The 24,991-nt window shown below is 41.2% G+C and overlaps 2 protein-coding genes across 9 annotated transcripts in view; one reads left to right on the plus strand and one right to left on the minus strand.

Annotated features, from left to right (window-relative positions):
* The window catches only part of tanc1b (tetratricopeptide repeat, ankyrin repeat and coiled-coil containing 1b), a 91,060-nt gene extending 83,800 nt beyond the window's left edge, over positions 1–7,260 (plus strand). For 4 of the 7 annotated variants that reach the window (XM_017424456.3, XM_025007695.2, XM_017424459.3 and 1 more), the window contains 9 exons: positions 1,043–1,176; positions 1,520–1,643; positions 1,738–1,913; positions 2,058–2,190; positions 2,847–2,876; positions 2,982–3,073; positions 3,487–3,633; positions 4,348–4,448; positions 4,533–7,260. In XM_017424456.3, the coding sequence (XP_017279945.1) occupies positions 1,043–1,176; positions 1,520–1,643; positions 1,738–1,913; positions 2,058–2,190; positions 2,847–2,876; positions 2,982–3,073; positions 3,487–3,633; positions 4,348–4,448; positions 4,533–6,063 (2,468 nt within the window). In that variant the 3' untranslated portion in view covers positions 6,064–7,260. Of the gene's footprint in view, positions 1–1,042; positions 1,177–1,519; positions 1,644–1,737; positions 1,914–2,057; positions 2,191–2,846; positions 2,877–2,981; positions 3,074–3,486; positions 3,634–4,347; positions 4,453–4,532 lie in introns of those variants that run through there. The other 3 variants (XM_017424457.3, XM_017424458.3, XM_017424460.3) reach the window with 3 other exon arrangements.
* Positions 648–24,698, minus strand: LOC108240754 (WD repeat, SAM and U-box domain-containing protein 1). Of its 2 annotated transcripts, none has more exons than XM_037976236.1 (12): positions 23,925–24,698; positions 22,356–22,543; positions 21,135–21,221; positions 18,849–18,942; positions 18,079–18,112; positions 17,908–17,948; positions 17,455–17,555; positions 16,989–17,018; positions 14,275–14,451; positions 8,733–8,867; positions 8,447–8,625; positions 648–4,794 (listed from the first exon to the last, which is right to left on the minus strand). In XM_037976236.1, the coding sequence occupies exons 1-11, from the start codon at positions 24,320–24,322 to the stop codon at positions 8,474–8,476; spliced, it is 1,437 nt and encodes a 478-aa protein (XP_037832164.1). In that variant the 5' UTR covers positions 24,323–24,698; the 3' UTR covers positions 648–4,794; positions 8,447–8,473. The 2 variants fall into 2 exon arrangements, with proteins under 2 accessions (XP_037832164.1, XP_017279951.1); XM_017424462.3 differs by having other exon boundaries at positions 648–2,165; positions 23,925–24,592.
* Between the last annotated feature and the right edge of the window lie 293 nt (positions 24,699–24,991).

Below are 24,991 nucleotides of genomic sequence, written 5' to 3' on the forward strand. Positions count from 1 at the left end.
TTTTTTTTTTTTTTTTTTTTTTGTTCTGCAAAACTTTTGCTAGAATGTGAGGTCGTGACCTTTCTGTTGTTGCAACCCATAAATGATCAGATGAGAGAAATGACCTCGCCAGAATGCTGCTGTGATTACTTTGAATATTTACATAAATGTTATTATTTAGGCCAGAAGAGCTGGTGAGTTAATGCACAAACAGCCATGAGTCGTTAGTGCGGTTGTGGTCTTGCACGTTCTTTGTAAACTAGCGTGTCCAACATGTTGCTAATGTGGCTCCCCGGAGCCCGGTCTAAGTTTAGCTCTTTGGAGTCATTGTTCTGCTGATTTCACTGTGTGAGGAAATCCACATTTGGAGCAGATGGCGGGCGGGGTTGTTTTTGGCTGCGATGGCTGTTCATCCAGATGGATGATGTCAGCTCGATATGGAGGCTCAGCGACACCTTTTAGTCTCCGAGGTGAATGTGAGAGCAGAGCTGGTCCGATTCTCGCGGTGGAACTCGCTCTGTTTGGAGAACCGGCGCTCATTTAAAACCAGTCCATCTGCTGACTGATTGTAAGCATCCAACTTTGTAATTATATTTTTATAGTTATACACTGTTAGTTTTTTTTTTCATCACATTAATCTGGAAAAAAAAAACAGTACAAACAGGGACTTGTGTTTAATAGGATTGTTTATTTTGTGGGTTTTGACTTCTGATGTGTGAAATAACTGAATCCTCGTCTCTCTTTAAGACGTTGGGAACAAGAGGTTTTAATTTAATGAGCTTTAAGAAGTACTAGCGTCATCGGTTTTTAAACTCAATCAGCACTGAACACGAGTTGTATTTTCTGCTCGTCTTCTGTTTGTGAGGAATGAGAATCAGTTAATATCCAAGCCTTCCCATTTCAACCTGCTCCACGTCAAATAATCCTAATCACAGCTCGTCCTCCTGAGCTGAGTGTTGTCTTACATCTGTTCTGTATCCTTATTTAAACTAGTTTCTTTGTCAAGATGATGGAAGGAGGCAGGCCTTTTAAAAGTCTTGAATACGTGTCTTCTCGTCTTCAGCTTTGACGGCTGCAGCTGGTCGAGGGAAGATGGAGGTGTGCAGCTTCCTGCTGGAGCAGGGGGCGGTGGTGCAGCAGGCGAACCGGCGGGGGATGTCCCCCCTGTTCTGTGCAGTCAGACAGGGACACTGGCAGGTACTATTTGCTGAGCAGATCTTTGTTTCCTTATATTCTGTATTTGCAGTAACCAGACTGTGGCAGTGGTTGCCTAACTTTTGCAGCTTCCAAACCACAAAATACCTGTAGATAAAACTTATTAAGCCCATTTATTGCTGACTGAAGTAAACCAACATTGAGTCTCAACAAAAATTTTAATCTTTTTGACTTTTTTTTTCCTCATAATAATCATAGCTAAAATATTCAATTAGCAAGTATTTTTAAATTTATTTAGATTTCTGGGGATCATCTCAATAGCAGTAGAAGATGGGGTCATAGTCTTTGCTAATCAAAAATCATCCTGTTTTTGTGCGTTTCTCAGATTGCAGAGCTGCTCTTGCAACATGGTGTTGACATCAACGTCAGTGACAAGCAGGGCAGAACTCTGCTGATGGTGGCTGCCTGTGAGGGTCACCTGAGTACTGTAGAGTTTCTGCTGGCTAAAGGTGAACATCAGCTCCTCACGTGTACGACAAACACAAATGCTTGTATCAGGGTGAATGGAATTAATAACCGTTTGTGTTGATGTTCAACCCAAAGGTGCTTCTTTAACATCGATGGACAAGGAGGGACTGATGCCCCTGAGCTGGGCCTGTTTGAAAGGACGTAAGAATGTGGTGCAGTTTTTGGTGGAGAAAGGTGCGGTCATCGATCACACTGACAAGAACGGAAGGACGCCGCTGGACCTCGCTGCCTTCTATGGAGATGCAGAGATTGTAAGTGAACCTTTTTTTTTTTAAACAAACCGTTGCTTTTATTGAGCTTCATTTAACATCTCAATGACTTTATTGATCACAGGAGGTTTGCAGCCAAGCTCTTGACTCTGGGCTCTGTGTTCTTGTACGCCCGGTCTCCTGTAGGTCCAGTACTTGGTGGAAAGAGGAGCAGTGATTGAGCATGTGGACCACAGTGGGATGAGGCCTCTGGACCGGGCCATCGGTTGTAGGAACACCTCAGTGGTGGTGACTCTGTTGAAGAAAGGAGCCAAGCTGGGTGAGAGCACTTCTTTTTAATAATTACATGTTAAAGAACTGTTGGAATATTAGAGCAGTTTGTATATTTATTATCAGCAGGGACTGAAGATGTATTTTTGTGTGGTGGCAGAGTTTTTTCCATGTCCCGAAATACAGAAAAATAGTTTGGGTCTTTTTTTGTTTTTGCTCTGTATCTCATGATTCTAAAAATAATCTCAGAACAAACTTTGTGGAATGTTGTGGGAAAATGATTTCCATCTCTGCTTCCTTCTCTCAATCTTCAGCATGTATGTATATGTGTGTGTGTGTGATCAGTCTTAGTGGTATGTCAGGACCTTTTTCTTCCTCATTTGCTGCTCGACTAATTTCAAGAATAGAACTCATCACCCAGGTGACGTTTACAAAGCTACCTGCTTCTGCAGCTTATCTGCAGTGCTCTCTTAGAGCACCATCGATAATGGACCGAACATTTAAATTTTCTCTCTCCATGTTTTCCCCCTCTCCAAGTGCAAGCCCGTTTCAGGCTGAGTGACACATAATTGTATATTGTCACGCTGCAGTTAGTAACTCATTTTCCTCTCGCTTCAAATGACATCTCCTGCTGTTGCATGACCTCTCTTCTCTCCACTCTCCCCCTCCTAACTCTTCCCTCTAACTGCCCTCAATAAACTAAAGGCTACAGAACGTCTCCTTACGATCGATCAGGTACAATCTTTAGGTAACTTTACCTTGTACCAATTTCAAGAGAATAAGCCGACGCTGGGTTTGCAACAAAAACGGCAACATAATATATTTCTTCTGTGTCAACAGGGAACGCTGCCTGGGCCATGGCTACTTCCAAGCCTGATATCCTCATTATTCTTCTGCAGAAGCTGATGGAGGAGGGAAATCTGCTTTATAAGGTAGAATTCAGTTAACCGTAAAAAGCAGGTTTCTGTATTAAAGAAAGAGTCCATATTCCTGATTAGTTGTTGTCAGGGATGGAAGCGGCAACAATGGAGTTCTTAGATCGTATGTTTTTATCTGAGGGGAACATAAAAAATATCTAATTTAGTTGAATAAAGCAGTGCATGTTCCACACCACTTACCAAAGGAGCAATGATCGATGTTTGACATTTAACAGATTGAGTTTTGTTGCAGAAAGGACAAACCTGTCAGATGTGACACGTGTGTGTCGACTTGAATGTGTAACTGATGGGAGGAAAAAAGCAGAGCCAGAAAACAGATACTGGAGGGAATATCTGGTGTATTCCTCGACCTGTTTTCCTTCCGTCCTCTTCCTCACTGCATGTCTGCACCTCTTTCTGTCCTCCAGAAAGGCAAGATGAAAGAGGCGGCACAGAGGTACCAGTACGCCCTGAGGAAGTTTCCTCGAGAAGGATACAGCGACGACCTGAAGGCGTTTAAAGACCTGAGGGTCTCTCTGTACCTCAATCTCTCCCGCTGTCGCAGAAAAACCAATGTAAGTCTCTGAAAAGAGCCCACCCTCATTCCTTTGCTCCCCAGTCAGTGTTCTAGTCCAATATTTTTATTGCTATAGTTAAAAAAAGGACATCTTACTTGAAAATTGTTTTGAAAGGTAGTAACATAAAGAAGGTTTAATGTGTTTGGAGATGTTTTGACAAAGCTCTGTACAATTTAACTGTTCACCAGAGATCATAATGTTCTTGTGAAGCATTCAAGAATAAAAATAGTGTCTGTATTGTTTTAGTTGGACTGAAAAAATCAAAATGACCTCAGAGCAAACGTCGAGCCAAACCAAGTGGCTGTTTGGATAGTTGATTTATTTATTTTATTTTTTTATTGTTTCTGCAGAAAGACTTTGTTTATATAAGTCATAGTCCTAGAGGAAAACTTGTAGTACGCCGGCTGTTTTTGCAATTAGTTGTTGCAGATGATGAGTGAAACAGGCTGTGTGAGGAGGTCTCCTGTGCATTTCTACTGTAACTTTACCTGATGTGCAAGCCCTGGGTTTATCTCTATGGATGAAGTATTTAGGGTTGAATTCAGCTATTATTTGGAAAATGCTAAGTTTGTAATAAAAAGCAACAAATTGGTAAAGAAATTAAGCTACAGTTTCAAAATAAACTACTGTAAGTATTTGAATACTTTTACCTTTTTGTGTTGTCATGGTAAGATGAGAATATCAGCTGAATGTGCATGGGTTTTTTTGTAGGATTTTGGGATGGCTGAGGAATTTGCATCAAAAGCGTTGGAGCTGAAACCCAAATCCTATGAGGCCTACTACGCCCGAGCCAGAGCAAAAAGAAGCAGCAGGTAAAGTATTCAGCCCCTCTGCAGCAGCTTTAGGTAGTTGTTTTTTGTGTTGCGAAGCTGGTAACAATGTTCCTCCACTCACAGACAGTTTTCAGCGGCTCTGGCTGACCTGCACGAAGCGGCCAAGCTGTGCCCCAACAACCGGGAGATCCGTCGTCTGCTGGCTCGAGTCGAGGAGGAGTGTAAGCAGATGCAGAGAACTCAGACCAAAGGAGGCTTCGCCGGGGCTGCAGCTGCTTCCAGTCAGGCATCGGGAGACCACGAGTCTGACCAGGAGCAGGACGAGGCACAGGACGAGCCCTCGCAGCGCAGCCTGGCAAGAAGCATGGAAGGCCAAAGAGGTATTCTGGAGGAGGAAGAGGAAGAAGAGGAGGAGGAGGAGGAGGAGTTGGCTGCCTTAAAGCATGACAGGACAGGTGAAGCCTGCTGGTCCCAGAACAGTTACTCCTTCAACAGAATCTCACCTGCTGACTCGACACCTGTCAACAACTGCCTGGGTCATCCGAATCAGAGCCCCAGCTCCCCCCCGGGTCCCAGCAGACTTCCCTCCCACAGGTACCCCCGAGAGCACCGCGAGGCACTGGCCCAACAAGTTCTGGTCCTGCAGCCCACGAAGCAGGCTCAGATAGTGAAGACCAATCAGCACATGAACTCCATGCAAGCTGTGGGGGGGCGCTCTGCTGGGGGCAAATCCCAGTACGCACCCTCCAGTCCTTTACCAAGCCGACACATGTCCAGTGCACTGAAGCCGGGCCCAGGCATCGACATCAGCCCCCTGCCTCCCCCAGCCGATGAGCCCATGTATGAGAGCCGCGTGTTACTGGCAGCTACGTCCACGTCTATGAGTCAGAGTTGTGATGGTGAGAGCCTCCTGTCCAAAGGTCTTGGCCAGGACAGGCTGTCCACCCACTCTGCTTCTTCTCTGGATGGACTGGCCTGCTCCGGTCCAGGACACCAGGGGAACCACCCCAACCCAGGAAAGGAGGGGATGTGTGGTGCTGCAGGATCTCAGGGAGGAAGCATCAGCAGCATGCGCGTGTCTAGTTCCACCAGCAGCCTGGCGTCCAGCAGCAGCTTATCAGACAGTGGCAAGCTGGGACCTGATGTCCGCTCCAAGATCCCTGACAAAAACAAGCACAGCCAACAGGCCAGCTCCGCTTCAGAGTACAAACCCAGACCTTTCATGGGCATCACTGACAAGACAGCCCGCTTTCAGCCACAGATTCAGCAGCAGCAGCAGCATCCAAGCCTTCAGTCTGCCAGTCGCAGCTGGTTGAGCCACTCCTCTGACGGCCTGGTGTGCCACAACGTGTCACCAATGGGCTTTCAGCCAATCGACGGCAAATCAGTGAGCGCCTACCAGGACCAGCACAAACCTCCACTACCGCAGGGTGGCATGGCAATGAATAGCTTACAAAATGGCATGCATGCCAAGGAACTTGCAGAAAAGTTCTGCCAGTCGGCCAACTGTTACAAAGAGTCCAAGCCAGTGCTGGCCATGTCGCACACTTTTATGGACGGCAAGTCCAAGCCGCCTGGCCTGGTCCGAGATAATCCTGCCATTCACGTAGCTTCAATGAAACCAAAGCGATCGTTTATAGAGTCGAATGTGTAGAGATGTTTAATCTCTCTTCCCGTCCAGAATGCACACAGTCGCTAACAAAAAGAAGTGAGAAAGACTGACTTTTCTTTTTTTATAAATCCGCCCCAAACTTATTCCAGTCTCACTTTGCAAGCTGTTTGCGAATACAAACACTAAGCGTACTAAAAGCTCCAGATTTGACTCCTCCCGATCTGCCGCTTACTGCTGTCAGCTTCTGTTACACAACAACATGTCCGCCGTCATTCAGCCAAGCTGAAAACGTTGCACTGGCGGAGCTCTGTTGTACAAGCCCGGTCAACAAAACGACGACAGCGAGCACTTTACACGCAGTCCAGTCACGTGAGTGCTTAAGCGACGCCAAGTTTTAGTGTAATGTCTTTACAGAAGAGCTTAAAGTGGAAATAAACGGTTTGAACTGTGTTCCGTGGTGCTGAGTGTGGAGAAATGACCTCTTTGCTGTTTGAACACGGTGTTGTGCATTTAATTTTAAATGAATAAAATGTTCTTTTTTCCATTGATAAGAGTATTTTCATGTGTAGAATTCAGACCCATCCATGCAGCCTAATTTATCCGTTTGAAATTAAATTTCCAACACAGCATTGTGTGCTGAAAGTGAAGTGGTCCGAGTGAAAGGTTCAGTCGAAGGGATGGGCATTCCTGTGATTTACGAAGGACGTTATAGATCCTCATGTTGTGTATATTCTATAAATACATACTTTTCCAGTGAAGGTCTATGTTAAGTGTACTGACTTGTGTATTTTGAGTTTGAGGCACAATGTTGAAATGGTGTTAAACATTTTGTTAAATATATTTGTACATGATATTAAATCACCATTAACACTGAATTCCTTTATCTGCTTGTTGTTGCAGTCTAGTTAATTTATTCACAGTGCCAATGGCTTGGTCAATTGTAAAAGCAATATATTTTATAATAGTTATTTTTGCACAGCTACTAAGACATTTTATGATTCTCAGTAATATTGAGATTTCAGTGCATGCTACAATTGCAGTTTATATTACAGAGTAACCTATAAAAACAAATGTTTCAGGGGCTCCGTGCCATCAGCTTGATTATTTTATGATGTATGTTAAATGCAATTGTTGCCATGTTTTCAGTATTGTGGGCTTTATTAGCTGTGATACTGTAATTGAACATTACTGCCATAGTCACCCATGGAAGAGCGAAATAAAGACCCACTGAGGAAAATCTGTGGAGTCGCATTGTTGATTAAGATGATTTGTGTGTTTTGAGAAGTTATTGAAACTTGTAAATTGTGGCCACACATAGCAACTACAGATAATTAAGTATTTTAATGGACATGGTGTTAAATATTAGAGAAACCCAGTAACATGATACCGGAATTCAGTGTAAGAAAATTAATGAAACTAGCTCTACTCGGGTGGTTCCCCCATAAAAGCTAATGAAGCTGCTCTTTAATATGAATGGGCCAGTTAATGAAGTATTCACGACAGAACAACCAGTCAGCCTTCATCGCTGCATTTTAAAAAACAAACTCAGCCAAAATATACAAGTGGTCTCAGGGGACAAATGATTTAACAGCACTGTGCAGCTCTGTCTTATTAGTATGTTTCCAGCCTTGCATTTTTTAAATCTAGAATGTTATTTCTCTGTTTAAGTGGAGCATAGTAGCAAATAACAATGAATATTAAAGGCCTAGTATTCCTTCACCCACTATCTTTCATGCCAGAGTTTAAGACAATCATCCAATGTTTGAGAACCATTTTGGTCAAACCTTGATAATAATATACACAAAATCATGCAATACAGCAAAATGTCACACTCACTGTGTTGTGAATGACTCATCTAAGACCATGCCAAATATTAGCTCAATATCTGTAAGACTGACTTTTAAAAAAATGGTGATAATTCAGTTGGCTATGGCAGCCATCTTGAATCAGGTTGACTCTAAAAGTTAAATCAGTTGCAGACATACATCCAATGATCATTTCCTGAAAGTTTCATTAAATTTGTTCAGTGGTTCATGAGACAGTTTGGCCATAGATACAGGCAAAAAATTGCCTTCACTTTTCAGAGGCGTTTGATAAAAATCTTGGATAACCCCAATGATAATCATGTCAGACCAAAGAAGGTTTTGACAGCAAATCATCCGTGTGCAGAATTACCTGCAAGCACTCTTATTTAAGACCAGTTTGAAATGGCTGTTGCTCATTTAGTTTTTACATAGAACATAATGCCTCATAACTAACTGGTCTGCCAAAACAAAAAAAGGTTGTGTTGAATAAATGTAAATGTAATGTGATTCAGATTTGTTTATGAGATGTGACCCAGCATGAGTCCTTTAAGATCTCAGCACTTCAGTGTAAAGAGCACTTGTCACAGAAGCACAAATTACAGATTAATAATTTTAAGTACCTGCTGATCCAAAATAAGCGGCTGGTTCTACTGGCTGGTCTTCCATCGGGTTATGGCCATCTTCAGGGATCTGTTGGGGGTGAGGAGTGTGGTCTGCAGGGGCAGGTTCGTCATGGGGCTGGTTTTGTTTTTACCTCGGATCCAGCTCTCTATAGAGACTCGCTCATAGGAATATCCATCTGTGGAGCACACATACACACCTTTTATACTCTGAGATGATGCATGTGTATGCCTCTGTGGCAGCCTCTGGAGGAGGATTTTTTTTGTTGTTTTAACTTGAACCAACCTGCAGCGATGACTGGATCCTTCATCAGCTCTCTGGTGATTGGACACAGAAACTCATCGGGGGCTTCGGAGCCGCTCTGCTCTGCCTTCAGGGCCTCGATTTTCCTCAGGAGACGACCGCGGAGGCCCACAGACTCTGAGGAACCACAGCTCTGCGTTAAATTCAGCCAAAATATTTTTATTCATCGTCAGTCTGAACATTTTCTCATTTGAGACCATCTCAGTTCTGTGTTTGTTTTATGTGAATCAAGCTCCAGTTCTCGACGCCGACCTTGTTCTGATAGAAACAAAAAGCAGAAATAAATCTTTATCCACGCTTCATTAATCTGCGCCGAGTCACAAAGACCAAGCTATTTTGCTTCACAACTCAAGCGAGTTAACGTCTCTACTTATTCTGCCAGAGAATAAAACTCCAAACGGGTTTAAAAAAAAATAAAAATCACTGCACACAGCTGCATGTCTCCGCCTGCTGACAGTACCCTTTGAATTTGTCATCAGCAGCAAATTTTTCCCAGCAGCTAAAAAGGGAGGGGCGACCTTTATGGCTGCACATGATTAGTTGTGTGTCTGCGTGTAATGGCAGAGCCACAAAGGAGCAGGTCTTATTCAGACACCGGGAACAGCTGCAGTGACATTTTACGGTCCGCCTTGTAAAATCCTGAGGAAGTTGTCAGAATATAGGAAGTGAATAACTAGAATTTGTATTTAATCCCCCCCCTCCATGATAATAATGTTACAGTCTATAGGTATTCTATTGGTTTATATATTAAAGATTGACAAAAAGTTTGAATTTAATACAGCCTTACCATAAAACATGAGGAGTTATTTACAAACTTTTAAATTATTACCTAAATTAAAATGTCTAAAAGTGTAATCCTGACTGTTCTGCCCACTGCAGAGTATGAAATTATCTGGGGAAGTTGGATTGTTTTATTCATGTGCTGGCGTCAAACTTGTCAGAAGTGAACATATCGACTCCACGTTGTCAGCCCGTCTTGTTTGCGCTGCTCTTTTGAGGTCAAAGCCGGTGGACTGTGAAAAACATGGAAACATCTGCCTCTTCAAGTAGTCTACTGTCGGTCTGAGGTGCGCTCAAAAGCTCTGCTAATTTCATCTTTAGCTAGTTTTCTTGATTCTTGGTTTTTACAGTTTGCTCGGATTTATCTTGTAAACCAGCTGCAACTTAAGGTCAAATCATTGCTGATCCACCACTAGTTATCATTCGAGAACACGTTGATTTCATAAAAGTCTGTGCCTTTCTTCACTGGATTTTAGTTTCATCATTTCCTTGGACTCGCATGATGCAGGAAAGATTTTCTTCTGATGCTGGTCACATTTGTGCCGGTGTTGTTGCACCACCACAGCAGACTGATCAAATCTTCCTGAAGGGTTTTTGCAGTCAGACAGAATAATTGATCTTAAACAAATCACATGAAAAGCTTCGTCTTTTCAAAGCCTTCTGCTTTGTGGAGTGATCATAGCTGATTGGAGAAGCTCGTGGCTCCTGACTGTAGGTATAAAGCTTCAAAAATATTTTGAAAAAGCTTTTAAAATATCACATAACCTTTTCTAATCTTATGACTGGACCAGCTACGGCTCTAAAACTCTTTGTTTAAGAATATCCAAACTTCAACTAAAAAAAAAAGGTGCATTTCGTTAAAAAGAAACAAAACTTTCTGGTCTTGTAGAGATCATACTATTCACAAAGTTTGACCAAACCATTGCATGTTTACTGAGAGCTCTCAAATACTCAAAAACTGGTAAATGCCACAACAAACTGGATTAAAAGTGACCAATTTCTTAGGAAAATACAAAAGTAAAATTCCTGACAGGAATGCATATCGCCCGCTGCCTTGCGTGCCAAAATGTGTGATCTGTTAGCGCTCGGAGTATGTGTTGGGGAGGACTTTCAGCCATTATCACATCAAATTTTAGCTCAATATCTGTAAAAAAAATGACATGGTTGAAGCCACTTGTGTGTTTGCTAAGGTTCATTAGTTGTGGCGTCCATCTTGAATCAGGTTCAGTCATGTTAATCATATACACATGTACATCTAATGAGGACTTTAGGGGTTTCATTAAAATCTGTCTGGGGGTTCATGATTATTTTGCAAACACACACACACAGGCAATTATATGATCACCCACCTCCAATAATCAGCCTCCAATTAACAACAACAACAAAAAAGAAATGTCTGGCAGCAGGAAACGAGTTGTTTCATTTACTGCAGTGAGTATTAGGAATTTGACATTACTTTGCACTGATCTATAGCAGACAGAGATGGAAGGAGGCAAGTAAGAGCATCTCACAGTAAGACCTTAAGTGAGTGTTGCTGTGAACCCGTTAACCCAAAAAGAGTTGATGCAACTTGATTTTGTCTAAAGGGCACCTCAGGTCGTAATGGGTTCAAAACCAAAAAGACAGAAGCTGCTGTCAGAACAAGAAGTCTGAAGCCAAGTGGGGGGAAAATAAAATAAATAAAAAAAGAGATCACAGCATTCAATCTTGCTGAAAGTATTTGCAGGGAACTCTGACCACATCAGCTTCTCTGACTCAGCTAATAAAAGGTTGTTCGTTAGGAAAGTTTCACTTTACCTTTTGTAATGCCTCATTTAGGATTTCCATAAACTCCTGCATCTTTCATCAGAAGCTCCATACCACCCACTTTACATTTAGATTGATAATTTGATGTAGTGGCAGGGAGATTCTTTTCTCTCTGCTCAAAACATGAATATTTCATACAGCTTAGTGAAATCTCATTTGCTCTGATGTGTGTGTGTGTGTGTGTGTGTGTGTGTGTGTGTGTGTATTCCTATGCATACCATTCTTACAAATGGCATGCATAGGAAATGATGTGTTGTGCTGTGCGTGCAGGTTGTGCAGCACAAACAGAAAATCTAGCAATCTGGACTTTTTACGGGGATAACGAGAGCCGTCCTCCATGCTGAACACATAGATATGCTTTACATTACTGAGCAGCACGCAAAAAAAAAAAGGTTTTTACTGCCTGCTGCTGTCTAATTAAAGCAAACAACAGCCAATAAAAAGATGGGGGGGATGGGAGGGGACTTTGATTACAGCTGGGACTGTAATGCAGCGAGTTATGTGATTAAAATCGACAGTTTGTGTAATTAGGCCAGAGACATCTGTTCTGGTTGTTAAGTCGTTTTAACATGATATAATAATAGTTTCCATGTTGTTTTTAAGTGTATGAAGGATGTTTACTCATCCTACATGTTTTAGGCCAAATGTGACCAATGACCTGCAGCATTAAGTACCACAGACTATCTCCTAATTAAAGCCATCAGGGGGTATTAGGTGAAAAAAAATAAAAAGTTGAGCAAGCAGAGAGAATGAGTGACTTTGACCAGAGTAAAGGTGATCTAAAACAGGATGAGATAATCTAAAAAAAAAAAATAGGGTGATGCGTGGTATTACGCACGTTTTAAAAAGTGGAACTAAAGAGGACAACTAGAGGACAGGCAGAGTCTTGGGGGACTGAAGCTCACTGATGTCAAACAAACTGCTGATAACCTTCAAGACTCAGTAAGCAGAGATTACCATGAGCAAACTCAGCATTTACTCTTTCCCCTTTGTTAAAACAAGAGGAGCAGCAGCCAGAAAGCTGTTTGACCGGAGAGAAATTTACGGTTTCAGTCAGTTGGAGATGAACTTCTAATGATTACTTTGAGTTTCATTAAAATCTGTCAAGTGGTCAATGAGACATTTGCTAACAGAGATACAAACACACACAAACAGCTACATTATCACCCATCTTTCAGCTTTTGGTGGACATTAACTGGGGGATGTTCCACTTTCCCTGCAGGGTGTGGAGGTAAAGACGTGTTTGTGCTTTTGAACAACAGGTAAATACTACCTGAAGTAAAATCGGAGGGGTTCTGTTTTATACTTGGACTCTTATTTAAAACTCATTTATGGATAAGATGCATTATGATCTCAGGAAGTAAAATGAAACGTGACCTTTTGTCAACCCGACAATCCTCATGTAGAAATGCAATATGCTTGTGCTCCCTCAAAAGGCAAAAACATTGAATTTAATTTTCTTTGTTAATTCCCTCAATAAATTGGTTTGAGAGACTTGATTTAAAGCCTGTGTGTTATTGGACCCTTTTTTTAAGTTTTTAATTAATCACATCAAAAACACAAACATCCTCACTTCCACAGAACCCAACACTTCTAAAGGATCAGAAGATCAGAAGATGATCGAGGGAATAACTTTGGTACCAATCAGGGTGTTGAGTTTTGTTAAATGAATTTCTTCTCATTCCACCTGGTTAACTTTGGGCTTTGACAGATGAGTGTTAGAGCGTTCTGAATAATCAGACATCATCCTGACTGGAAACACCTACAGTGAACGAGTGAGTGTCAAGAGCATGCATGGATGGAAGAACTCTTTAACATGTGGACGGGCACATGTCTAATCAAAATACTAAAATATCATTACTCAAATAACTTGTTACTGTTTCCGCCTCAAAAAGAAAACCTGTCCTAAACACCCTGATGTACGAGGACATTTACTGAAACCGATTCTCTCTGTTCATTACAGCATTAAAAGTTATCTCAACAGGTGGACGGAAACACAGCTGGTGTTTCAGATGATCTGCTCCAGAACAGCAGAATCAAAACGAGTCGGCCCTAATCCTGCAGCAGCACTGATGGAAAACATCGGAAACCTGTGGAGCAGGACTTCAAACCTGTGCAACACTGAACAACATCACATCCTGAGATTAATGTAGACTGTACAGAAGACAAAAGTTATTTCCTGTCCAAGTACTGAAACCAGTCGGCAGAAATTTGACCATCACATCCGGATGGCCTGCATAAAGCTTCAGATTTATGTGAATTTCTGACATATTTATCACCTGCCTCCAAGGGTAAAGGTGGAGCGATAATGTTTTTTGGCTATGTGCGTTTGTTTGTCTATACCATTGGCAAAATATCTCATGGATCCCGAACAGATTTTAATGAACTGTGCAGAAAGTAATCCTTGTGTTGACATCTATAGCTGATTTACTTTCAGAGTCAATCCAGTTCAAAATGGCCACAAGTCATGACCTTAGGGTACACAAAAATGGCTACACCTCAGAGGATTTTACAGATTCTGAACTAAAATTGTAGTAGATAAGCATGAGATTGCACATAATTTTAGTCTCAAGGTTTGACCAAAACTACGGCAGCGGGGGATATGAAGGTCTTAGTCTTTAATTGTGTATGTTTTTGCTCTGTCCTGTTGCTGCTTTGGTTCTCTGGCTACAGTTTGTATAAAGACCGGACATCATTCCACTGGATGGCCCTAATCTTATTTTCAGAAGGATTATCTTTGTTTGGGTTAAAGGTCATCATGCAGATTGCTGTTCTTACTGCATGACACGTGTCTGTATAAGCAGTGGAGTCATACTGAAACTTATCCCCAAATCAGACGAAAACCAGCTTATTTTTCCCCCAATTCAGCCATTTTTTAGGATCAGAGAGTAAATTTGCACATAAACCTTTGAATCCTAAAGTGCACCAGTATCCTCACCGATTCCCAGCTCAGCCACAGTTTCTTTGGTCAGATGGTGAAGCTCTGGTCCGTCGATGTTGTTGGCTTTAAAGACTGCGACGAGTTCTTCGAGTCCTTCTTCGCACAGCCAAGTCTGCACGTCCTGCTCCGTCCAATCAGCGAGCAGCAGCCTGGAGTGACCTGGCAGCTTCCTCCCTGCAGAAGAACACACACAACAGGATGGGAGGAAGTGCTGAGCCATTATACTCCAATCTCCTGCAAATAAACAGCTTCCTTTCAAGCTCCACAAACAAAAAAGGAAAAAAAAAAGAAAAAGACATTTCCTGTGTGCTGATATGGGCGTTATAATTACTTTCATGTGCACCCACCCACATATAAACACACACGGCTGTATTTCCATCACTTCAAAAGGACATGACATTAAAACGGAGTCGCTTATACTATGAATTAATGATCACCGTTTTGAGAATTTGCTCGTTTTTTTTTTAATCCAAAGAGTTTCCTCAGCACGAGTAATACACACAAACACACTCCTGACCTCACAGGGAGAACTGCAATCCAAAAAACCTCTCAAGCTTGTTATTTCAGACTAGCAGCGTGAAGCTCATCAACCTTCTCTCAGCATCTGAATGAGTAGCCATCATTTTTCCCCTCACAGACAAACTGGCCCGTTGCGTGTTGGCCTCGTTAATGACACCTAACAGCACCGATCATTGAGCTCATGAAGGATAACCGTACGGACCAGGAAGTGTTCGAAAATTTAACAATACATTTGACGCTTGGCTTCTAACACGTTAATTCAAAGCCCTAAAATCTGTCCTGTGTTTGAAGAAATGTGGTTATCGCCCACCGCTGAAGGTGAGGCGATAATGCTTTTATCATGTGTCTGCTTGTAGAGTTAGAAAAATATCACATAAACCGGTGAGACAATTTTAATGAAACTGTTAGAAACTAATCTCTGGGTGTACGTCTACAACTGATTTACTTTTGTAGGCAATCAAATTCAGTAAGTGATCTTCACAAATACAAGAAAAAGGCCATAACTCGGTCAATTTTACAGCCTATAAGCTAAAATTTGGTGGTAGTAGCTGAGAATCATTCTCAACACACAGTGAGCACTAACATTTTGTGAACTGTCACACTATTTCATGCCATCATGCATGACATCATTTTTAAAGTTTGACCACACGGCTGTAACTTCTCAGTTTCAGATGGTTTTAGTTTGAATCTGGCATTAAAAGCAGCAGGTGATATGTATTCAAAAGAATACTAGGTCTGTAATTGTATATAGGCCTGGAAAATAAGAAATAACAGTTTAGTTTTGTTCTCCAAGTGGCTTCAACAGTACATACAAGAAGCAGTGACTAACTGAAATACCAAGAAATGTTATTTATTTTAGTTTTGATACATTAAGAGTAAAACTAATTTCACCCTTATGAACCTTTGGGGTCTTTACAGCAGTGACAGGAGTTAAGACCCCTCTCCTCTCTGCAGCATCTGGATCAGTCTGAAGCTGACTCATGAAAACACTGAGCCAAAACTTGGACATTTTTCACAGCTTCTCTGTGTGGCACTTATCAGACTGCAGTGTTCAATTAGTTGCACAGAAAAAGGCCTTTTTCATCATCTTTGTTCTCTTCAGTTTGAAGACTGATGAGAGTCTTATCTGTGCGTCAAAGAAGTCTTGTGAAAAGATAAAAAGTAATGAATTGATCCTGCGACTGAGATTTGCCTACGAATGACACATTGTAAGCTTTGTAAATGCCCACAACTTTAAAAAAAAACTTTGCGTTTTGTACTGTGTGAAAAGAGAATTGATTTCTAAAAGCTGAGGCACGTGTTTCTCCTCAGTAAGTCTCACACTGTTCAAGCTGCAGCTGGAACTGGTCACCAATATATTAAAATACATTTGTTGGCTACATTCAGACTTACTGAACACCTTTTTTAAGCATCAATTTCACCTTAAACACATCCTCATGAAGCTACTGCCCCCCTTTATTTAGTATGGAAAAATGACCAAACAGAGGCAGCTCTGTGTGTTTACAGCATCTACACCAGTTTGGCTCTTAGACTGCACTCAAATGGGCATCAACTTTGAGAATGTTTAATGGGATACAGCTAACAGGTTAACAACCAATCAGAGCACATCCCCCCCACCTGCTGCCAGCTTGTTTGCTGTATTCGACTCACAAATTATAACTTTATATTCATTAGAGGGAACAAATGATTTGTGCCAAAAATTTGGATGCAAAACAAAACGTTGGTTTTGGTGTTTTTGTGCTGAGCAAGAAAAATATAGGCTTATTCTTTTGTGTCATACAATCAATTTCTCCCCCCCTCATTGCTTCCATTTTAAATGACCTATTTTATCCATCCATCCATTTTCTGCTGCTTATCTGTCAAATCAGGTTCAGAAGGGAAACCCGGACATTTTCTCCTTTAACTTATCACCACACCTCTGATTTTAAGTCACAAAATATCACAAAAAAAACCCAAAAATTAGGCCTGTAGGCATTTGGGTCAAATCTTGTATATGACTTTATACATTACATTATCTCTCTAAACATGTAGAAAAATATTTTCAGCAAATCCATGAATAAAATTGGTCTTAATGCTGCACTGGACCCACATCAGAACAGTTTACACAATGCTAGGTATTAAATTAAACTGTTGCAGGTTAAAGCTCAGAGATTAACTGAATATCTTTCGATTCCAGGGTGATGATTATTTACCTTGACACGGTGTCTGCTGTGACTCAGCCGCTGCAGAAAAACATGAAAGGGAACAAGTTTAATGTGTGAAAAGAAAGAAACAAGATTAAAAGGGAAGCGAGACCGAGGCAGAGCTTAATGGAGAGGCAGTTTGGCTTTGTCAACATCATGCTGACTAATAACAGATGGAGGAGCTGCACTGATGAAGCTTTAAGGCCTCCAGATGTCGATCGATCACACCTTTCCATTTCTAAATGCTTCCTTTTATGATGAGCACGAACTAGGTTTTTTTTTGTTGTTTCAAAGAGAATTCCGCTCCATAACAACAGCTCTGAGGCTCAGTGGTTGTTTGCCCAGCTGCACTAAGAAACATCAGTCATCATTCCTCCTGTAGACAGGAATACTCTAAAAACCACTCTTAAGGGAGGCTTCGGCAAAATAAAGTCATGTTATTGGAGATTTAAACAGCTCTCTGCCGTGTAATTACCAGTTTCTTCATCTCCAATTCTCCATACATTTACTGATCTGTCCATTGAGCCAGTTGCAATCAAGCCAAAGGTGGGAGACACGGCAACAGCAGTCACATATCTGCAGGGGAGGAGGAAGAAAAGGGAGAGTAAAAGGCGTGGATGACACTAAAACCGAGGCAGGAGTTTTCAGCCTCAGAAATCAGGTTCTCTCGACTCTTTAAAAATGTTTTAGATCATCCCGAGTCCTTTTGATGCACTTCAAAGCTCTCTGCTGCGTCTCACCTGTGGTGCTACATCAATGACTGTGCAGAAAAGCAGAATATAATGTTGCATCACTGCACCCAGCGCCTCTGGGACGAGCTAATCAAGCAAAAATCACACATTTTGATGTGAAACGCTGGGGCTCCTGTGCTGCTGCTCGTCTTGATGGCTGCAGAGATTGCATCACAGCGGGGGGTGAGGTGGTTTACCTGTCATGTTGCTTCAGAGTGTGGAGTAAGGTTCCCTGGTTCTGTAAACAAAGAGCAAGCAGGAAAACAGGAAGCTTTTTGTTTCCGTGTTTACAAAGATGATGACTTCTCGGCTGAAAAGTCATCACTGCCAGTTAATGGAGGCTAAATAAATAAATGAGCTCTACTTACAGCATCGTATATGGTTACACTTTTATCCATTGAGCTGTTGAATAATCAGAGGAAAATAAAGTCAAGTGTGCAAACTTAGTATGCATGAGTTTCCATTCTATAATTAAAGGCCTGGCATTTCTTGACGGACTGCATATCGCCCACCACCTTTCATGGCAGAGATTGAAATAAGATCATCTTATGATGAGAAGGGATGGAGTTACAGGCATTTTGGTCAAAATTTGTAAATGTCAAAGCCCTTAAAGTGTTTGTTGGAGATGACTCTCAGCTACTACCACACACAGTTTTAGCTTAATATCTGCATAATTGACTGAGTCATAGCCATTTTTGTGTTTTTTCCAGGTTTGCTTAGCTGTGGCGATCATCTTGAATGGGGTACATTCCAAAGGTAACCACTTCTAGATTTTCAGCTAGAAATTCATTAAAATCTGTCCACTGGTTCGAGAGATATTTTGCTAATGCTTCAGACAAACACGCACAAGGGAAATAACAGTATTGCCTGTGGGTGGTAATTTAGCAGAATGGACTCTTGGCAAAAACAAAAAGACAAAAAAGACAAATTAGTTTGTTTAGTTTCAGCCAAGAGCAAAAGTAGGACCAAACACAAGCTCTTTCCTTAAAAAGGTGTCCAACTCAGAACAGCAGGATGAGTTCTCTGCAGGGACGTCTGTGGTTTATTCAGAGTGGGGTGGGGGTAAAAATCACGAAGAAATCATTTAAATTTAATGAAGCAAAATGATACATCTGTGTGGACGTGATGAGCTTCTTACCCCGAGACCAGCAGTTCTCCATCAGCAGAGAAAACACAGGACAGAACCGGAGCCGACTGAGCTGTGAGAGTGTGAAGCAGTTTCATCACCCAGACTGCAGGCCAACACACACACACAGGATAAGAGGGGGAAAATAAGGCTGTTTATATTAGGTCTTTAATATAAATACAAAGCTCAAGTTTTCTTTCTGAAAAAAACTTCCCTCCCTCCTGCAGCTCTGCCACCTGCTGACAGCTGCAGGGAGACAAAAAAGTGAACCGCCCACTCTCACATCCAAATATTAATATTTAATGAATATTGCACAGAATTTGGAAAAGACTTTAAAATCTCCTATTTATAATTTGACAGTAAAGGCATTTTGGGGACAGCCGAGATTTACTGTTAAAAAAGACGAGCCGAAAATGTTAAAGCCTCTGGGTTTCTTTGTGAAACTTCCATGTCTTCGTGCACTGGTTCTGATGGTGTTCTCCAACAAACTCCGCCATGTTGGGTTCACTGATGAAGATCAGCTGTAGGCTGGGTGTGGAGCTCTGTGGGTGCTAGTCCTGTGATCTACAGTGTAGCTTCCCTTTAGGTCAGAGGGAGCGGAGATCAGCTCAAACTCTGAACAAGATACTGTAACATCATTTACAGACACACTGAAGAATACTTGGGTATAGATATTAGCTGGATGAAACAGTTTTTTTTTTGTTTGTAGCATATATTAGTATTTCACTTACATGTTTGAATTAAATGTTTAAACTACTTGACACATTGTTGAGCAGTTCAGTCTGCAGAAATTCATTCCATTCTATTTATAAAGGCCTAGCATTCCTCGAAGGAATGCACGTCACCCGCCACCTTTCATGCAGGGGTTTTAGAATAAGATCATCTAATGACAAATGACAGCTGTAGTCATTTTGGTCGAACCTAAAAGATAATGTTATGTGCAATCTCATGCGCAGCGGGGTCAGACTCAAGGCCTCAAGGGCCACTGTCCTGGGAGTTTTAGGTTTTTCTGCTTCAACACACCTGATTCAAATGGTTTAATCACCTCCTCACTAAATCAAGCAGAAGTCATTCATTTAAAGCAGGTGTTGTAAAGCAAGGACACATCTAAACCATGCAGGAGAGCGGCCCCCGAGGAATAGAGTTTGATACGTGTGCAACAGAGAGACGTTCGGAGGTTTCTGCGTGTATAGACAAAGTGACTTAAACAGGAGACTAATGTATAAAGAAAAGAAAATGTAGGCTCATTACAGTTTTACAACTACTACTAACACATTTTACACTGTAGACCCAATTATCCGTGTTATATTTGGTGAAGAGACATTCACAGCACTTCAACTTCATCTGCCCAAACTAATGAGTCTTTATCAGTTTTCTGTTCCTCTAAATGTGCATGAATGAAGCTAAAGCCTTTATTTCTCAGAGATGGAGATGTGAAACAGCAGTTAAACAAAAACAACACATTACACAGCTAATACTACAACAGCAGCAGTTGCACACCTTTGAGCCGCAGAACTTCCAGTTAAATCTGGAATAAAAGCATTTCTTTTGGACACCGATAAAAACAAACCATCTGCACACGGATACAGAAAATGTTCAAGATCAACAGCAGTCACGCTTTTTAAAAAAACCTTCCAGTATCTGACAAATAAAAGGCTGAGGTGTAAGGGATCCGGTCAGACAATCTAAAGCCACATTTCACGAAAACAAAAACTGCTGCTTCGTCTCATCCAAGCAACAGCGGCGAAATGAAACGAGGACAGACATTGTTTGATGTCCCTCGACAAGCTGCTCGAAAGGAGAAAAATCACATTGGACTTGAGTCACCATGTGGGACATCAAATCCTCCCTGGATGCGTCTGTTACCACGGCAACACGTCACAAGAACTAACACCATCACACAGTGAAAATGCAGCCTGTAACCTGGTTACACAACCTGTGAAAAACCTGTGAAATCTGCTGGTTCTGCTGGCGGTCGGACAGGATCTGAACGTGTCTGTTTGTACCTGATGACCTTCCAGATCGCTCGCTCACTCACACACTCTCTCTCTCACACACACGCGCACACACATACACACAAAATCCTCTGCTGCTGCTGGTTTTTAGCAGAAAGTCGACGGCGGATTCATTATTAATGAGTCCGACTGCAGCTAATTTAAAGCAAATAAAATGATTGTTTTCTGCGGGAGAGTTCAAGGTTGCAGGCAGTCAGCAGAGCGTGTTTTTTTTCCTTTCACGGGTTATGGATTAAAGGAGTGTTGGGTTGAGGGAGCGGGCAGGGCGGAGGGGTCGGCCTACCTGCTCCGTCATGCTGGGAAACGATCCATACTTTCAGCTGGCTGTCTTGTCCGCAGGAGGCCAGTCGAAACTCCACGCCGCAGCTCTCTGCAGAACAAAACTCAGTTTATACTTGAGCAAAAAGCAGAAACAGATCAGTTCTGACAGCCTGTCTATACAGTGGAATCTCAGCAGGTAGAGCCTACAGTAAAACTGGAGTTTGATCAGAAGGAAAACAATTAAACAAAAAATTACTTCTGAAATGAAAGCTGAACAGTAGACGAATGAGCGGAGGAAAAATGATTTGTAAGATGCATAGAAGACAACATGTCCCATTTATTTTCTATCAAGATTAGGACGGAAGAATCTTTACTGAATACATAAAAGAAGCATTATGCAAACAATTGGACGTCAAGCTTTTATAACTTTTAACCAAAGTCATAAATCTCAGCATCCTACTGGTTTTGAAAGGCCAGATGATGCAGTTTATAAAGAAATGAATCAACTTTTAAAAAGGTCAGCGTGGGTTCGGTGTACCCAGACGTTGGCAGAACTATTAGCTTTGATGGAGGAACGAATCAACTGAGAGATACAAAATGTTTTAACTTTTGCACAATTTGACATCATCAAAATCATCATGTTTATCTGCCAACTTATAACAGGAGATGAGATCATTTTGAGAAAATCTTTGCATCCTGGTGTAGATTTTTCTGAAAACAAAACAAAACTGGGTAGGATGATTTGAAGTGTGCACATAGTAAAGACAAATGTGTATCAAATTTGATTTCTTGTCATAGTATAAAGAATTTAATCAAAGCAATACTATCAGTTAAAATTAAAAACTGAAAAAAAAACTGTTCTGGGAGAAGAATAACCAGCTTCTTTCATTCATTATATTTACAACTTTATCTTTTAATTTCCATGATTAAAACAAACTGAGTCACACAGCTGCACTTTAAACTCATTTTCTTTCTTTTTTTAGAAACTGAGTGAAAAACAACAAATAGTGAAAAGCTGTTTAAAAAGAAAATTCAGTTATTTTGTGGTTGGATCATTTAAACAGTTAAAAAAAAGTGATTCAAAAATAGTTGATTTTGTCCACCCAGTTGACCAAATTCTGAACACAATTACAGTGTCAGATGTAAATTTTCTGTCAATCTAAACATATTTCCACACAACACCAGCTAATTAGAACCAAACTGTACAAATAAAAGGCATGAAAGATAAACTCTCCGAACTCACCGACTTCGAACTGAGGTGCGAAGCTGCAGCAGGTGACTCCCAGGTCGTGGGCGTCCTTGTGAGCGTGCAGGAGGCTGACGTCGGCGTCCCACAGCTTCAGGTCTCCGAGGCTGCAGCCGGTCACAAACATCTGGCCGCACGGCGAGAAACAGCAGGCCACGACGCTGGCCTCGCTCACTGCAGTGCAGCTGTCAGAGGAAACGTTTGCACAGGATGAGCACAGAGGAGCAGGACTTGATGTGGAACGTTCAGTCCTGTTTAATCAGATCCACTGAAAACACCTGAGAGAGCCTGGACCACAGCAACAACCTGTTTAAGGTGTTTACAGATTGTTTTTAAGAAAAAACTTGGAGTAGGCTGCCTATGTGGTTAATTCATTCCATACTAAGTAACTTGCTAAACTGTCCTAAAATAAGTCAAAAGCCAAAAAATAACAAATAAGCCATGTTTTTGCAGAACAAATCTGTCAAATTTAAAAAAAAAAAACACAATTTTCAAGACTTTACTTTATATTGATAGAATTATATACATTTATTCAGTCAGATTGGGTTGTTTTTTGCTAAAAAAGTGAATTTCTGATGAAAAATCCCTAAATGTTGATGCTGTGAGGATCAGAGAAATCTGTGACAGCTGTGTGACGACTCCATCTGCTGATGAAAATGGTTTGTCTTTTTTTTAGTCAGTTTGTAGTTTTCAAAGTCAAGAACTGAGATTCCGTATATTTCTAAAATGATGTTTTTAACAGCAAGAATTTCAGTTTATCAAACTAAGACAGTTTTGAGAAAAAAACATCTAAACATTTGCTAGTCCATAAAATGTTAAAACCTGTTCTAGCACAGAAATAGAATTAGAGAACCAAACTGTTTCTACACTAATTTAATTTTAATATTCTATACTTTTCCAAACTCACACATTTATTCATTTATTTTTATATCTACATATAAACATTTTCTGTAAATATACAGAAAGGAAACAAGGGTCAGGCTTCAGTTTTCTGGGTGTTCCAAACATTTAAAAAGCAGAATATACAAAAAGATGAACAACAGGGTAAAAAAATAGGGTAAAAAATATAATATAATATATATATATATATATATATATATATATATATATATATATATATATATATATGTGTGTGTGTGTGTGTGTGTGTGTGTGTGTGTGTGTGTGTGTGTGTGTGTGTATTTAATATATAATATAATATAAAAAATATGATTAAAAAAATATAATTTTTAAAAATGCTTTTCTATTTAGGAACATAGTTCTCAAAAAACGCTTTGGGTTTTCTTTAAAAACTATATATTAATTTAGTAAAAAAAAAATGCGACCATTTTGAGTAAACTACACATCAGCTGCACACCTGATTGTAATTAGTGCTGCCTCTATTGTTTAAACACATTTAAAATTATATTTCGCGCCGTTTTGTGGTTGCCGATTTGTTCCATCTTTTCAGTTTATATGGTATTTTTGTCTGTTGCTGAAAAAACATCGTCTGATGTGGTTTCTGAAAGCTGCTGTTTTGTCCTAAATGATCCCTTTACAGTTCGGACCTTGTGCTCTCAGCCTTACCTGCGCAGGGTTTTGGAAGGGAAGTCCCACAGGGCCAAGGTGCCGTCACAAGCCCCGCCCACCAGGAGGGAGGAGTCCGGCGCCAGTGCGCAGACTCGGAGCGGACTGCGGCCCGGGTGCTGCAGCGCCTCCAGCAGCTCGCCCGTCTCCGGGCTCCACACCAGGGCGGAGCCGTCCGCCGAGCAGCTGAGCAGGAAGCCGCCGCAGGAGCTGAAGCAGCAGCTGCGGACGCCGTAGCCGTGGCCCGTCAGCGGGGAGAAGGGGAGCTCCGTGAAGTCCGCCGTGTTATAAACACGGAGGCTTTTATCCCCGGAGCCGGTCACCAGCAGGGACGGAGAAAAGGCGCAGCAGCTGACCTCGTCCGTGTGGTGTCGGAGAGTGCGGATTAAAGACACCATCGTTTGGAGACCAGATGTGGAGTGGATGAGGAAGCAGTTTGCGCACAAGGTGGCGCAATAAACTCAGATATTTACCTCCCAGCCACCTTATTTTCTGTCTAATCCGAGCAAAAACACACAGCTGGTGAAACGCAGCTCCTTATTCCCTCCTGCTGCCACACCACTGAAATCTTTGTCTTATCGGTCTTGTGACGCAGTTACACAACACTGAAAGTTGAGTCACGTTTATATAATTTAGCCATAAATAACCTGAGGTTTAATGTTCAACCCAAAGGTCTGCAGCCTTTACAACCACAGGAGACATTTCTGCTGTTTCTTACAATAAATCTAATTTATCCAGAGCTGCAAAATAAAGATAACTCACTGAATGGTACATAAACATTATACACAATGTCTTCAAAACTCTACTTTGTTACAGTATAGATTTAAATTGTTGACATTTATTAGTAACTTTGAATGAGAACATAAATAATATGTATTTCTGTAAGTTTTCAGACACAGCCGGCAGATCCCTGGTATTATAACCAAAACAAAGTGGACTTTTATTTCTTTAAGCTGGTTAAAAGCCACTATATAGCTACAAGTGTTTAAATTATTCAAAAACTAATGCCAAACACAAAACTTAAATTCATTAATGAAAGATTTATGGGCTAACTCTGAAAAGCAGGT

Source organism: Kryptolebias marmoratus, linkage group LG6 (genome assembly GCF_001649575.2).
Source record: "Kryptolebias marmoratus isolate JLee-2015 linkage group LG6, ASM164957v2, whole genome shotgun sequence".
Lineage (NCBI taxonomy): Eukaryota > Metazoa > Chordata > Actinopteri > Cyprinodontiformes > Rivulidae > Kryptolebias > Kryptolebias marmoratus.

Bases quoted from the DNA above. Each gene is read 5' to 3' on its own strand.
- LOC108240754 (XM_037976236.1), bottom strand. From the start codon at position 24,322: ATGGTGTCTTTAATCCGCACTCTCCGACACCACACGGACGAGGTCAGC. The intron at 14,452-16,988 runs GTAAATAATCAT...GTTCTTCTGCAG, and splicing joins ACAGCAGACACCGTGTCAAG to GGAGGAAGCTGCCAGGTCAC. The intron at 8,868-14,274 runs GTGAGGATACTG...GTGGTTCCTCAG, and splicing joins TGTGGCTGAGCTGGGAATCG to AGTCTGTGGGCCTCCGCGGT.